The 15,704-nt window shown below is 29.7% G+C and overlaps 2 protein-coding genes and 1 long non-coding RNA gene across 10 annotated transcripts; 1 reads left to right on the forward strand and 2 right to left on the reverse strand.

The window, feature by feature from the left end:
- Positions 1 to 4,772: 4,772 nt before the first annotated feature.
- On the reverse strand, positions 4,773 to 7,778 carry LOC143433074 (uncharacterized). Of its 6 annotated transcripts, none has more exons than XM_076910192.1 (7): positions 7,186 to 7,439; positions 7,021 to 7,074; positions 5,903 to 6,095; positions 5,694 to 5,833; positions 5,459 to 5,621; positions 5,114 to 5,368; positions 4,773 to 4,988 (listed from the first exon to the last, which is right to left on the reverse strand). In XM_076910192.1, the coding sequence occupies exons 1-7, from the start codon at positions 7,263 to 7,265 to the stop codon at positions 4,932 to 4,934; spliced, it is 942 nt and encodes a 313-aa protein (XP_076766307.1). In that variant the 5' UTR covers positions 7,266 to 7,439; the 3' UTR covers positions 4,773 to 4,931. The 6 variants fall into 6 exon arrangements, with proteins under 6 accessions (XP_076766307.1, XP_076766305.1, XP_076766308.1 ...); XM_076910190.1 differs by having other exon boundaries at positions 4,773 to 5,040; positions 7,186 to 7,428; XM_076910193.1 differs by having other exon boundaries at positions 4,773 to 5,040; positions 7,021 to 7,106; positions 7,186 to 7,313.
- On the forward strand, positions 7,426 to 7,878 carry LOC143433075 (uncharacterized). The gene is made up of 2 exons (XR_013103092.1): positions 7,426 to 7,612; positions 7,790 to 7,878. It is a non-coding gene; the product is annotated as an uncharacterized LOC143433075 (long non-coding RNA).
- A 922-nt stretch (positions 7,879 to 8,800) lies between these two features.
- On the reverse strand, positions 8,801 to 15,501 carry Dx (deltex E3 ubiquitin ligase). Of its 3 annotated transcripts, XM_076909961.1 has the most exons (7): positions 14,978 to 15,501; positions 12,778 to 12,970; positions 12,427 to 12,699; positions 12,064 to 12,355; positions 11,670 to 11,982; positions 10,545 to 10,900; positions 8,801 to 8,998 (listed from the first exon to the last, which is right to left on the reverse strand). In XM_076909961.1, the coding sequence occupies exons 1-6, from the start codon at positions 15,196 to 15,198 to the stop codon at positions 10,546 to 10,548; spliced, it is 1,647 nt and encodes a 548-aa protein (XP_076766076.1). In that variant the 5' UTR covers positions 15,199 to 15,501; the 3' UTR covers positions 8,801 to 8,998; position 10,545. The 3 variants fall into 3 exon arrangements, with proteins under 3 accessions (XP_076766076.1, XP_076766077.1, XP_076766074.1); XM_076909962.1 differs by lacking the exon at positions 8,801 to 8,998 and having other exon boundaries at positions 10,301 to 10,900; positions 12,427 to 12,620; positions 12,774 to 12,970; XM_076909959.1 differs by lacking the exon at positions 8,801 to 8,998 and having other exon boundaries at positions 10,302 to 10,900.
- Between the last annotated feature and the right edge of the window lie 203 nt (positions 15,502 to 15,704).

The raw sequence follows: 15,704 nt of genomic DNA on the forward strand, positions 1-15,704 counted from the left end.
TGCATTAATCTTCATAATTCAGAAGAAGATATTAATATTTTTATTTTATACTTTCAATAAAACTTTCAGTTTTATCACACTAATTGTTACATGAAAAATAAACTATTTCCGCACTGGTTATATAAATGTTATTAAATTTACATCTATTACAACAAACATTACTTCTTAACACTAAGAACGATTTTAAGAGTTTCATTGCCTGTTGGCATTTTTAAATACATACATTCTACTTTAAACCTATGATGCAGTCAATTAGAAAAGAATAAATTAATATTAATGTTTTAATGCACTACATAAAAATGATTGAACTAAAGCAAATATCCACGTTATTTTCTCTCATAGAATTCTCATCAATTCAAGACAAACAGTTCATATTTTATTTTAAAATTTTATTCTGCGAATGCATTACCTGGATTGACGGACTACTTCATAATGTATTATTATTGTGTTCGACATGTATAACAAATGAAACACCGTACAAGCGATCTAACTTAACTGAATCAAAGTTATTTCTTATTAAACAGCCACTGACATCCTTTTTTTATTATCATAAGGATTATTCACCCAAAATGCTATTGGTATGTATGAGATCTCACGTACGAATAGAACTCTTTACCATGAATCGACAACTGTTTATGTCTATGTCCATGAACCAGGTTTTTGTTATGTTCAAAAACGATGTTTTGAACAGATGGTCATATTTTATCTTGATATCATATTGTGTATTAATATCATTATATTATCTTGACATCGTCATATTTTGTTCAAATATCATATGTCATCTTAATATCATTGTATTTTATGGTTCGCTTTGCTAGATTCAAAACAATGTAATAACCATCAGATTCTTCAACGAAACTTGTTTGATTTATCTCTTCCCTTGTCAAAATTTTGATGGTCCGACTATTTTTGTTGAATATATATTTTAGTTAGTTTTATTGTTTACTATTGGTTTTACATTTAATTGCAAATGCTTTATAATCAGTAGATGGCATTTATAAATAGCATTACGCTCTTATTTTATTTTGATCAGTGGGAAATGGTCCAATTTCATTTCTCTTTATATACTTTCATATTCTTTAAATATCATTACATATATCGTTCTTCCTTCCCCATTGCAAATTCATTCCATATAATACCTTTGCTTACATTATCCTTCTTTTCTCTTTGCACTCTTATTCCATATAATATCTTCGATTACATTTCCAATTGTTTGTGTTGTATGTGTTATATGTAGTGTAAGTGTCAGTATTAATGTAAGTGTTATATGTAGTGTTCAACATTAATGCGAGTGTTATATGTGTATCATTGGTGCACTCTGTTCTGTGCCACGAACAGCTGTTCTTTATCACGCAAACATGAATGGACCCTCTTCGCCCCTGCAGTATAGGCAAGTTTGAAACCACGTGCCCCATAATCATGCTAGAGGTGGCCCTGAATATATCTTTCAATGCATTGTTAAATACATCACTGTTTTCCTCCAATATATTGCCCTTCAAATATTTTGAATGTATCAATCTGCGCTCCACAACCTATTTCTGCTGTTATATCGCCAATTTATGTTTGGTAGCTTCATCATTTTCAATATTATTATTACATACCCATCTGTGTATCTTTACTCTTAGTTGAGACTTCTATTACTCTTTTTACCATGGCATTGATTTAGATTAAAAACTATATTTTTAAATACATCAAGTTCATTTAATAAAGATACTTCTTTATTTTCCAGAATATTTATTTATGCTTACATATTACTACTTGCAGTTTATTTTTAATAAGTAGTTTATTAATAAGTAGTTTAGTTTATCTATAGATGCTTTTTAAAGAGCAGGATCTAATTGCATTTATAGCAAACATATATATTTTAATTAGCACATATGCTTTGTTTGCTTATAAACATAAAATTTATACAGTATCCATTAAATACAATATCACGTTGATGCCGTGATCGTGTCATTGTCACGCTGGTGTCACGATCATGCTTACACTCGTTCACGACAGCAGCACAGTGTCGACACTGTGTTGTCTAGGGTACTGTTCCTGTAATGCACGTACTCATTTACAATGCAACAACGCAATGAACATAAATACAAGTGTTTTATGTTACATAACAGGACTTTTATTTTCTCTCAGCAAACAAAAGAAAAGGTTATAACAAGGGACGGAAGGTGTTATTCAATGATTTCGAGAGCAGATTCCCACACAGGATACTTAGATCGCGATCTACTTTGATCACGGTTTTTTGTCTGCGTTGTTACTGTTTTTGCGTTCATCATAGTTGGTAACGCTGCTTGAAGTCAGTGATCTAGCGTCACTAGTTTCCATCTAAAAATACATTTTTTCCTATATAATTTAAAATATTAATACTACAGAATTCATTTAAAGATTTCGGCAAATGTTCATGATATACTACGATTATCCTGATTTTTGTATATGTTGTCAAGATTCTTATTCATTATTCTGATAAATTATACGACCGCAATTTCAGATCTATACCCAGACAACCAGCGATTGTAGCGCCAATAGCACCGGATGGAACTCTAAGCACTGTGCTAGCACGGTGCTGCCTCTCAGTTCTCGTAACAGCACAGGGCTAGCACTGGAGCGACACTGCGTGTCATGGCACTATCAAGGCACGGCGATATAGCACAGGGGCGACACAGCGTGCCAATGACACTATCAGCTCACCATAGTGACACGCGTGGCAGTGGCGTAGGCTAATATATACCAATGAAGAAGCTGTTTGCATGAAAATTATAAACAAATATTAAAAATGACTAAACTAAGCAATTTATTTATTTCGGTTCGAAAATAGATACACTGACACGAAAGAAAGATATAAAAACTTCTTTTTACTATTTTCTGTAAACTATAACTTAATACAGCGATTTTTTCAGAAAAGTCGTTAATTACTTTATCGCAAAAATACATACACTTATTTTATAAGTATTTTTTTCAACTCATCGTTAAAAATTCATGTAACAAAGGTATATTTTATATTTAATAATCCTTACAAACGATAAAACCATTTACCACAAGAATATATGTACCAAAGGAAAACAAATAATTACGTTCAATATTTTCATCTGAAAATAGTGATACGCTAGTAAAGTAAACGTAACTTAATTAGTTTAACATTTTATAAGTAAATGTATCATTTCTTACATTTCCTTAAACAATATGCTGCCATCGTATTTAATACTCTCTATTGGCATGAATTTTCCTGACGAATTGAAAAAATATATATGGCTCTCTCAGTAACTATAAATGTTGGCAAACAACTACCAAAACGTCTGTCAGTACTCGTATGCGGATATCTAAACTCTGACGTATTTAATTTGTACGGAATAACAGGTGGTTCCCCATTAACAAATGTGACGCCTACGCCAATGCAGAAAAAATTTTTGAATGGAACGATGACACGCGTGTCACGCTGGTGGTGGCGCAGTGTCATTCGCACGCGTGCTACGCTGGTGACTATAACGTGCTGCCACTGCGTGCCGGCATTTTAGCTAACAAGTGCGGACGTAGATGACTACGGATCTGCTGACACTCCTCGGAAGTGTCGCTACAGTGCCGGTATGGTGCCGCCACCATCTTATGTTGTGTTGTCTGGGTATTCTTGTGGTAAATGGTTTTATCGTTTGTAAGGATTATTAAATATAAAATATACCTTTGTTACATGAATTTTTAACGATGAGTTGAAAAAAATATTTATAAAATAAGTGTATGTATTTTTACGATAAAGTAATTAACGAGTTTTCTGAAAAAATCGCTGTATTAAGTTATAGTTTATAGAAAATAATAAAAAGAAGTTTTTCTATCTTTCTTTCGTGTCAGTGTATCTATTTTCGAATCGAAATAAATAAATTGCTTAGTTTAGTCATTTTTAATATTCGTTTATAATTTTTATGCAAACAGCTTCTTCATTGGTATATATTAGCCTACGCCACTGCCACGCGTGTCACTATGGTGAGCTGATAGTGTCATTGGCACGCCGTGTCGCCCCTGTGCTACATCGCCGTGCTTTGATAGTGCCGTGACACGCAGTGTCGCTCCAGTGCTAGCCCTGTGCTGTTACGAGAACTGAGAGGCAGCACCGTGCTAGCACAGTGCTTAGAGTTCCACCCGGTGTCATTGGCGCTACAATCGCTGGTTGTCTATATATAGACCTAAACAGGGTTTGCGCGATCTAGTGTGATGCAGTCGAAACGGGGATGAATCTAAATGAAGAAATAAAATGAAAAATATAGAACTACCTTTTTTTTCTAGTTACAATCTTATTTTCGAGAGAATCGGATTTGAAAATACGGATACATTTACTGAACAAACAAATAAATCTAATATCGGTAATATAAGCGGCAAGAGGTTATTCTATATCAAACAAAAATTAAAAAATGTAAAATTCCTAAATAAATTAGTATTGAAGATTCGTTCGAAAAAATGTTTAACATTTCTAATTCCCTTTTTTAATATAGAATAATCTTTGTTATTATATTCATTTACTTATATCACTATTATATTCACTGACAGCAAAATACAGTCATTAAATTTCAAAACTGAATTTTTTTAAAAATGTGTCTCATAAAAAAACGTATTCATCTCATTTTTTCATGTAGTTCCATCCTCCACTTTCTGGGGTACTATTGCATATCTACATAATATATTAAAAGTAATTTTTTTCTCTGTATGTGTGTATGTGTGTGTTCGCGCGCGCGCGCGCACGAATATGTAAATGTAAGTGTAAAATAGTAAAATATTAATAAAGCTGCCATGTACAGTCATTTTGTTTGCATAAAAAATAAAAATAAAATTTGCTTGATGATTTCACAATGACATTCATTTTCACAAAATTGTAACATTTAAAATGTATAAACATAAAAATATTTTGTAATTAATGAAAGACCTCCGTTAACTGCAAATCCTTTGTTTTAGTGGAAGATCACTTTCAGAATCGCTGGATTCATTAATAGCAGCCAGTTCATCATCTGAAGAAGAACAATCTTTTCGTTTAACTTCTATTTTCTGTGTTCTTTTAGGCTATAAAAATAACATGTTTTATTACTCAATTAAGTTAACGAATAATAAAGAAAGAAACTTTAATGAATGATACCTTCGACCAGCTTTTAGCAGGCCTTTTAATTGTATTAACTTTTGGAACATATTTGTCTGCAACTCTTTCAACACGTCTTATGTCAAAATCTTGATCTACTTTTGTTACAGTTTGCAATCTTTGCTCCTCTGATGTTACATACAGATCATCTGGTTGATGATAACTGTTATGAACGTCATATGCCTTTTTACTGCAGAATAAAGCAGCACATACTGTACATTTTATCAAATCTTCTGGAACAGCATCTCTTTCTTCCTATTAATTATAATGATAATATGTTTTAATATGATACACCAGTGACAAAATTTGTTTATATAATATTTACTTATGTGTATATTGTTTTACTTGGGTATGAGCTCGTTCCAAATGCCGTTGCAAATTAAATTTTATGATGTATTCAGCACCACACAAATGACAATAATATACACTGAGGGCATCATTCATTGAATTCACTTTGATTTTATTGCTAGGTGGTGGTGTTGCTATTGGTTGAAAAAGGTGTACCATCCTATAAATTAAATCAAAGCGATTTAAAAATACTTCATAATGTATTTCCATTAAAAAAAAGAACATTTCTAACCTTTTGTGTATAGAGCGATAGTGATAATCTAAAGCCTTTTCATTATAAAACAATACACCACATTCTTCGCATTTCTTATGCTGTTCTTTTCTCTCACTTTCAGACGAAGCATGCGATGCTTGGTGATTATCTCTGTGTGTCTGGTAAAAAAAATGAATAGCTTACAAAATTAGAAATGAAGTATACAACATGTAAAAATAATAACATACTTTTAAAGGAAACTGCATTCCACAGTAATGACAATAAAATTTTGTTGGTGAATTAGGATGAACCTTAAATCTATGCCTTATTGTTGCAGTTATCGATTCAAATGCTTGACCACACATATCACATTGAGTATCATCATTCTTATTAGTTTTCACTGGTCTACCACGAGTATCTATTTCTTTGTTGGCATGCTTCCTAAATTAAATACATAAAACTAACACTTTGCATGTAATTATATTTTTTCCCTAAAATCTTGTTGCAGTAAATAACATTTATTTAAATTTTGTTCCTCCTTCTATTGTAAAAGTGTGTAAAAACTGCATTCTAGCAAAACAGAATTTAAAGTAGATATTTTTAAATTTATATATGCTATAATTTAAAAGATTTAATACCAGTATAAAATTTAATGAACCACACACATACACGCACACACACACATACAAACATGATACTACAAAAATTCTATAAAAATTAAATATCATATTTTATTTATCTTGTGGTTTGTTGTTTTCCAAATTTCCTTCACACATAATAACATTATTTCTATTAATTTCGTACAAGTCTTGTTTAATTTTTTAACATTTACATTATAATATACAGTCAATTATTATATGATATACAAGAACAAAAATAATTAAATATTTCTATAATAAAGCATATAAAATATATTTAGTTTCTACATGTATACAAAACACAAAGCGAATATTTTTACAAATATTCTTTGAGAATAAAATTTGAATTATATTTTTATTATTATATTTTGGTATTATTATGATACTTTTTATCAAATTTAAAATAAACAACACAAAATTTATTTTAACCACTGTCTCAATCAATATCTAGTAATAAAAAATCGAATAAATTATTATATTACGCGAACGTGTTTTGAAAAAATGTTCTCTGAATTAAATTAAAAATAATACAATTTTAAAAAATACTCTCAATTTTACTTTTTATATTATTGTTTATAATTATATTGTTCAAAATTTTATTAAATTTTAATGATTTATTATTGTTATAGAGAAAATCAACTATAATGAAAGAGAAAAGGAAATGTAAACTATTAGAAATATAGCGCGAACAGTACTCTATCGGTAATGTAGCTGAATATTATGATTACCATGTCAACTGTTTAAAAATATTTTTGTCTATTATATGCCTTTCTTGAGAATGTCTATTGGAGTAAGAAGAGAATATAGGTGGTATCTATTAAAATATCCTGCTGGTTTTACAAGGTTGCTTGCTTGGTTATAAACATATGAAAAGAAATAGTTTCTTTGAATACCTAAAATGTGCCTGCAAAGCTTCCTTGGATTCTAATTTTGAGTCACACAGAACGCAATTGTGTTGCTCTTTAGCACTCATTTAGGCGCGAATTCCTATTTCAAAATAAACATTAGAAATGTACCGGACGTCTTTGCGCCAGGTAGTACAACATACAAATCCTTCACGCTTTATAATTCAATGCTAACAAGTATACTTAATTGATCACAATCAATAACGATATAAATTTTGTTTCATTACAATGTTACTATTTCTAAACATACGTCGTTCATTTATAGTCCAATATAAAAAATTTCATAGAACTCACGTCCGCGTAGAAAAATCAATTTTCGGCCATTTTGTTGGATTGAAAGTCGCGCCATCTATCATACGTAAATCCAAAAGGAATAAAACAATCAGTTTTCTTGGTGAAGCGCATACAAATATAAGTAGGTATAATATTAATTATCCCTATTGGTATATGAAAGAAAATAATGGCTATAAAAGGTGAAATTATCTACAGCTATGAAAATTCTTTTATATGTGTGTGTAAGAGAGAAAGATGAAGATCAAAATTTGTTATAAATACTAAAGTCTACGTTCTATTTGCGGTGTAACACCCGCAGTTTTCGTTCCGTATAACGACCGCAATCGTGTAGTCGCGCTACAAATGTCATGAATGACGTCATGGACGAGATGCTATCGCGACTAAAATTCTCTCCACCATTTTTCGCACGAAATTCAAATGTCCGCAATTCCTGTTCCATCATACTTTTCATTTGTAATGCCTATGTTGATTTTTATAAGCAAATAGAACAGAAAATTTCTGCAGTCGTGGGTGCGGACGTTACAAGTTTAATTAAATATGGAATGCAGCTATAATTTTACACAATTTTATGCACATATATAAAATATGTATTTTCTTATTTTAGAATACACATAAATACCTGAATTACAAATATTCGTACATTTGTCTCTTACAGAGAATTTATTAACATATCTATAGAATTTCTTTTTTCTAACACATTATACTATCTTACAATAAATATATGTGTGTCTATTCTATGATTGACATACATAATGTATGTAAATATAACGTAAATAGTACAGTGTAGGAAATTTTGTCTTTAGTAAACGTATAGCCCTATATAAGCTTTTAAAATTAGCAGTAATTGACACAAAAATTATTATAGTAGAAGTAATATTTTTTCTGTCTGAATATTAAAGTTAGCTTTTGTAAATACATATTAAACACAATTGTCCGAACTCGGATTGAATATGCAAAAATAATGTATTTACTATTACTTATGGTGTTTTTTTTTGTTAAAAATCAATATATATATGATCTACAAATATGTGAATGTCTCAAATACGATGTTTATGTCTGAATTACATAAACATAGCTTACTGAACGTACCATTTTTTATCATTTCGTTGTTATTGACAGCGAAGCTACTGGACACAAACGAAGAATATCGCTGAAAATAGGTTACTCCCAATGATAAACATTTTAAATATCATAGTTATCGAAAATATCCAACATGTTCAATATTTGTAGATATAAGAAAATCTTCCAAGTCAACAAATTAATAGCACTACGTGCTATTACTATATGCATATTATAACTACATTACTACAAGCCCGTGAAGAAGAAATATGTGAAGAATCCCCTAGCCAATGTGCTACCAGTGCACCAAGTAATACTATGGTCACGTTTGACTGACTAGGTTTACAATTAGAATAATGATTAAATAGCGATTGCATGTACGCGTGCGATCATCACGCATTCGATGAATTATAGATCCATCTTCGCTTCTTCCTTGGTATAAATGAATCTTAAAGTAAAATTACAATATATAAATAATTTCTAATGTTTAAATATATAACAAAAATATATATTGTTCATCTAATTATTTCTATATATATATAGAAATATGATGATTTAACACAATAACTCTTTAAATATATTTTTCTGTCAGAACTACTATAAAATAACGCATTAATCTTCTTGTTATTCGTATATGTTGTTGAATTAAATGATACTTATTTACAACGTTTTTTGTTCTATACAATGAGGGAAGCGAATAATACTTCTCTAATGAGAAATTTCAGAAAGCCTAAGTTTCAGAGAGTAGTCTAAATTAAAAGTCATGTATTTTATTTGACGTTAAATAAGAAGATTAAAAGCATAAGTATTTGTAAAAAAACGAACATTATTTTGTACTCTTAACAACATGATTTTCTATCCAGGACAAGTTTTTTATTATATTTTTCGCTTTCTTTTCTCCCTTGAAAAGTATCCTTTGTAATAATACAGAAAGAACATTAAATCTTTTAAAGAAATATTATTAAGCATTCCATTGTTAAATCATCTGAGATGCACATTTTCATAATCGAAGCTACTCTCTCTTGTTCATTTTTGCACTCTTAAATTCTTCTATCTCATTTAAATAAAAATATAGAAATGAATTCGATATCTATTGCGTAATTTTTTGTTTTAGTTATTTTCTCTGTAGGCTTTAGAGAAAATAATTTGTAACTCTTTACCTATTCCACCTTGTATGTACACTGTACACCTTGGATACCTTAATATTTTAATTATTTTTGCTGGTACAGAAAGTTTAAAAATTTAAAAAAGCAACGCGATTTCTTAATAATTCCATTATTCTTGGCAAAATAATGGAATTTTTAAGACATCTAAGATAAACCAAACATGCAATATAAAGATGTATATACACCACCAGTTACAAACTGCTTACAAACAAAATGGAAATTGCATTTCTTAGAAATTGTCTGTTCATATACTGTTTAACTGTGTACATACTGTTTATAAGCTATTAGCACGTAACGAGTAATTAGGAATTTAGTAAAGATCATAAAAAATTTGTCAACTGCATCTAAACATTCTTTGTAAACAGTGTTCGTGAATTGATGTATATAGTTTTATACAGTTACTTAAAACAAATTCATTTCAATGTATTTTGATAATATGTAATTGTAAAATAGCCATTTATATTCTCTATGTTTTTATAAATTTACCAATTCATTAACTGCTTTTATTTAATTATATTTCTCTTTTTCATTTTAATTATTTTTGCTATAGTAAAATATACCTGAATAATGTATATATTTTTAATGTAACAATGTACGTTATATATATGTGGAATATTTACATATTAATTACACAACAATGTGTATGTGTGTTAAGAATTTACATATAAAGAAAATAAAAATGACTAAATTACTTGCAAAATTCACATTTTCAATGCACTTCTTGTTTCATCCGCTTATTTTAAAAATACTTCTTTTTAGATAGGATTATAAACACTAATTAAAATATTTATCGCTCATGAAACACTAAGAGCAAGTGAAGATTGTTACTTTATTGCAATTCTTGATATAATGTAGAGGATAGCTGTCTATCTGTTACACCTTGAGCTGCCAATTCAGCTAATGTTCTTTCAAGGTAACTTGTGTCAGGATAACCATGACCAGTTGTTGATGGTCCTAATTCCGTTTTATGATGAATTTCATTCCATGTTACTACATCTTCTCGTCCTGTAGTTACTGATCGGCCAATCGTAAATATTAATCTTCGTTCAAATGCAATTTGTAGTAGTCTTAAAACTCTACGACCCAAATTATTATCTGGAAGATAACATACTCGTGGAAAACCTACAGCATAGTAAGCTTGTCCAGGATTAGGATGTTCATTTCCTTGAATTCCTGATGGAATGCTGAAATTAAATATTCTTATTTAAGAAAGGAAATATTTCTCAAAGTAATTTGACACTAAATTTATTTATTTTAAATCAAGATACGTATCATTCTCCAATGTCCATGAGTTTGACACAAATTATTAACTAAATTGATTCTATAAGTTTTTTTACAACATAGCATTTCCATTGTATTATATTTTATTATTATAAAGTCCATAAAAGAGTTGAATTATATTAATTACCACAATAACGTATTAATCACAATAATAACAAATAGTTAGACGTAGATGCATGAAACAGACTTTGAGTATGCCCACACAGGCACGTACATACATGTACATATATACGATGATAATTGTTTAACCTTGAAATAATAGAGAGCCCCATAAAGATCACATTTAAATTTTTAAGTGCAACTCTATATATTTTATTACAAATTTTTGTAGCTAATATAAAGATGTATTTAAAACCCACTACCCATAAATACATTTTGTATAAACCATTGTTACGTTATTTATTTTCAAGGTTTATTTGTTACAACACTGCATGTAAACAGTAAAAAAACTGAGTAAATGAAAAATTTCTAAATCAGAAGTGGATTGAACAAACTAGTATCAAGGCCATCATCAGATTGGTTGCAATGCAGTTTCTATCTATGAGATATCTGAGATTGAAAGATGGTTGTGTAAACTTTGAAAGTTAATAATTCAACAATGGCAATATACAAAATATATTCATAGGTAGTATTTTATACATTTAACTTTTTAACTAATTTAAAAACACTTACTCATAAGTTATCTGTATTGTATTTGTATTTGGAAAACCAGGTAAAGCTCGCGGTATTCTTGTCCAATTCATAGTTCCAGGAGGTTGATTTCCTCTCTTCTCTCCATAAATTAAGCGACAAACAGGACACTGTATATACAGCGGAGGTTGTTGACAACTTAGCATGGCATTTAAACATGCTAAGTGTAATCTATGTTTACAGCGAGTCAACTCTACTGTTAGTGGCTCTGGCGCACCAAGGCATACAGGACAGGAATCAGAGTTATCACTTTCTACAACTTTCACATATTGAGAAATAACATCTGAATCAGCATCTACAAAGTAAAAACTTCCTTTTAAAACTAACGTTCTATAAAATTTCATGGAAGTAATTTAAAGAAAAAATAATAAATTACCCAAAATGGTATCATCTTTGAATACATCATCAGTTCCTACACCACTATCCAATAAATCTACTGGATTTTCATGGCTTAAATATGTAGAAACAGTATCAATACTTGGTCTTCGTCCACTTTTTGTACTACTTGAATCCACATCCAGGTCACTATCCCAAGTTTTCCGTTTTTGTCCAGATTCAATAGTTGTGACTGGATTATTGTTTTCTACTACATGTTTATTGCTAAATATATTGAAATTGCTCAAAATAACACGAGCAATATTTGATGGACCAGTATCTCCATTTTTGCCCTAATTATTGACACAAAATTGATGTTATAAGAACAAATTCATATTTGTAATAACAATTATAGCTTTCTTACCTTCTTATTACTCTTTTTTGTATTTCCTATAGATGATTTCTTATGCATTATTTTTGTTAAGTTTAAAGTTTTAACAGGTGTAGGTATGACATTTTTTTCAGAAATAGCTTGTAATTCTTCTAAAGCAATTTTTACTAATGGATAAGGTGCTTGTTGAATACGTCGTATTGGTCTTACATATCCAGTGCAGCACCGTACTTGAGTTAAATTACAAAAGTTAATAATGTAAGGAAAACCCAAGTATGTTTTAGAAACATCAATAGTTTTATCACCCTAAAATAAAGCATTAATAATATTATAATCCATTTATAATTAATATTCATTTACAAAGTATGCTTGCAAATTAGTTACTATTGCCCATGCTTCTTCTATGAGGCATTGTACTTCCATGTCATATGTATGCCAATCATCTTTATCACCAGCCCATTCCCACTTGGCTCCTTTACCGGCTGGTGAACTCGGAAGATAAAATTTTCTTCTAACATTATGCGTTTCATCTCCATCTTCACTACATTGTGTTTTGGTCTTCAAATTTATGTAATACCTGTTTGAAGTAACGAAAATATGTAGTTTTTACATAAAATATGTTTATTAGTTTATTGACATATCTTCATTACATATGTTAATTGGTATTATATTCAAATTAACCTCTAATTCCTATTAACCTCTACTATCTACATTTTTATATTTGGCAATCTGTTTACATGTGTTAACTAACAAACTAAAAATCTTTGTATCATATTTTATTAATCTAAATGAATAGCTTCACCAAAAATTTTGTTCACAATTGCATAAGCAAGATTGTAAGTAATATTTCAAAAAATTTTACTTCAACACCATACACAAGTATAAAAACTCGTTTGTGAGAATTTAATCCAAAATCAAACCTATGTGCAAAAAAAGGAAGCACAATTTTCAGTGAAAAACCTCTTTTCTTAAAAAATTCTTGCTTACTTGTTTGGCTCCTGTAAAATTTATATTGAATTGGACTAAATTCTTATGAATGAACAGAGCAAAGAATTTTTACATTACATATGATGTTGAAATATAATTTTCAAAGATATTTCTTATATCTTCACATATGCAATTGCATATGATATCTTTATTTGTAAAATGCTGTCATTTTGAAATAATTCAAGACAGTAAGGGATTTTTAATGAATAAATTGTTTATAGCCATTTTCCTTTAGCTATAGTAATTATAAGTTGTATTTCCTTATTTTAACTATTTGTACTTATAAATTGAAATCAGAAATGGTAATTTTTAAATATATATGTAAGATGTGTGCATATGCATTGTATGCATAGATAGTATTTTATATATTGTACAGAATATTCCTTGTTAATAGTTCAAAAACCAATAAAAATCTGAAGTATATGCATTATACATAAAATATTTTTACATTTGTAACCAACAGATTAATTCTAGCTTATATCAGCTAATATTTTGTTCTTAGTATTGTGAAATGCATTAAATTAAAACTGAAATTAAACGAAAAATTAAAAAAGAAAATGGTTGGTCTGACGAGCTTGGAAAAAAATACCTTGTTAGTTATAAATGAGCTACATTCACAAATTTAAAATAATTTTTTAATTAATAAATAGCTTTATTGTATGCAAACAACTGCAAAAAAAAAGATAATGAATGAGTTCATTAAATATTAATGACCTACAACCTATGGCATATAAAAATTAATTTACGCTAGCGTAATCAGTTGTTGTAACGTAACCGGAAATTAATGAATGACCCCAGCCGAACAATCACCTGTTAAACTAATATGGCCAATGAATTGCTCGAAAATAAATGTATACTAACATATTCCGTTTTGTAAACATACGAGATTTTATCTGAGTTAAAATGCGCGTAATTCGATGAACACTCTACTAAAATCAAAATATTTCGTTTTTTTCCGAGATTCAAGGCCCTTTGTTATTTTTTTTTTTATATGTAGGTCATAACAGAGTAACTGAAAAGAATTCCGTTAAAATGCATGAGAAACACATACTTCAAGAATATCAGTTAATCCATATCAACTACTTTTTCATTCTGCAATACTTAATTTTCAACATATTGGTTAAAAATTGTGCACGCGCTGACATCGTTATTAAAATTTACTTTATGAAAATGATTCATACAAAATTACATATGCACATATATTACGGTTCATTCATATATTTACGGCAGCATTCTAGTTAAATCAGATTCGATCATATCTAACCTGTACCTCTCATATGTAACCATCAAATAAAAATCACATAGCATTAGTTTCTGTAGTATAAGTAAAACTAACGGAAAACGAAATGTAATATTTTTATGACAATAGAGACAAACGTGTTATCTCACACTAAACAAATGAAATCTGCTACTTTTCTAACATACTTCGATTAATGTATGACTAATTTACAACAATACTTTCTCATTATTATATCGTATAAATTGATGTAACATAAAGAATTATAAGTTTAGTTCTTTTAATATTTTTAGTATATACGCATACACCAAATGATTAACGTAAAGATACATATATATACACGTATATATAAATTCAAACCTATCCAAATTTGGATCAGCATCATTAAGAAAGACTCGTGTTAGTTTTTTGCAATGAGCTCTCTCAAGATGTTGTGATACAGCAGGACTATAAGGTCTCCATCGTCCGTGGCGATTTTCCCACTCCCACACGACAACAGCATGACCATGTTCTTGTGTCTGGGCGTTCATCTTCTTATTTAAGAATTTCGCACGCACGCACAACACATGCATGTACAGCATAAACGTGGGAACATTTTCAAGCCTTCCACACTCACCCCAATTCACTTTAGTGTTTAATCACACACACACACACAAACACACGTATCCACACGTATATAAATAAAACGTATCACTGTGTTCACATAAGCAGAAACATGTTTACAAAAGAAAATCGTTTAATGTAAACTATAAAAAGCGGATATAATAGATATATAAGACACTGAATTTTTATTAATCAAGTGAAAGGATAAACATGTCGAAAGCAACGTCACACCATATCCTTTTGTTTGCAATGAAATAGAATGCGAACAGATTCACCTGAAGTGCATACAATTTTAAACACCGAATAATCGAGATATCGATGATTAGCCACAAACATTCGTATTTAAAAATCCCTACTATTCACTATTTATTGTATACGTAGCGACCTCTCAGCGGAGACAGCATTTTCAGGCAACAACAGTCGCGACATCTTTTTCAACGCGTATGTGCCGCACGCACATCTTTTCCTGTGTACTCTTCCTGCA

The sequence above is a fragment of the Xylocopa sonorina genome, chromosome 2 (assembly GCF_050948175.1).
Source record: "Xylocopa sonorina isolate GNS202 chromosome 2, iyXylSono1_principal, whole genome shotgun sequence".
NCBI classification, from domain to species: domain Eukaryota; kingdom Metazoa; phylum Arthropoda; class Insecta; order Hymenoptera; family Apidae; genus Xylocopa; species Xylocopa sonorina.

Coding starts and splice junctions, on each gene's coding strand:
- LOC143433074 (XM_076910190.1), bottom strand. CDS start 7,265: ATGAGTGCTAAAGAGCAACACAATTGCGTTCTGTGTGACTCAAAATTA. Junction 5,834..5,902: donor GAATGCAGTTTCCTTTAAAA/GTATGTTATTAT, acceptor TTTTTTTACCAG/ACACACAGAGATAATCACCA. Junction 5,622..5,693: donor TATCGCTCTATACACAAAAG/GTTAGAAATGTT, acceptor TTTAATTTATAG/GATGGTACACCTTTTTCAAC.
- Dx (XM_076909961.1), bottom strand. CDS start 15,198: ATGCTGTACATGCATGTGTTGTGCGTGCGTGCGAAATTCTTAAATAAG. Junction 12,971..14,977: donor GCTGATCCAAATTTGGATAG/GTTTGAATTTAT, acceptor TACTTCAAACAG/GTATTACATAAATTTGAAGA. Junction 10,901..11,669: donor ACAATACAGATAACTTATGA/GTAAGTGTTTTT, acceptor ATTTAATTTCAG/CATTCCATCAGGAATTCAAG.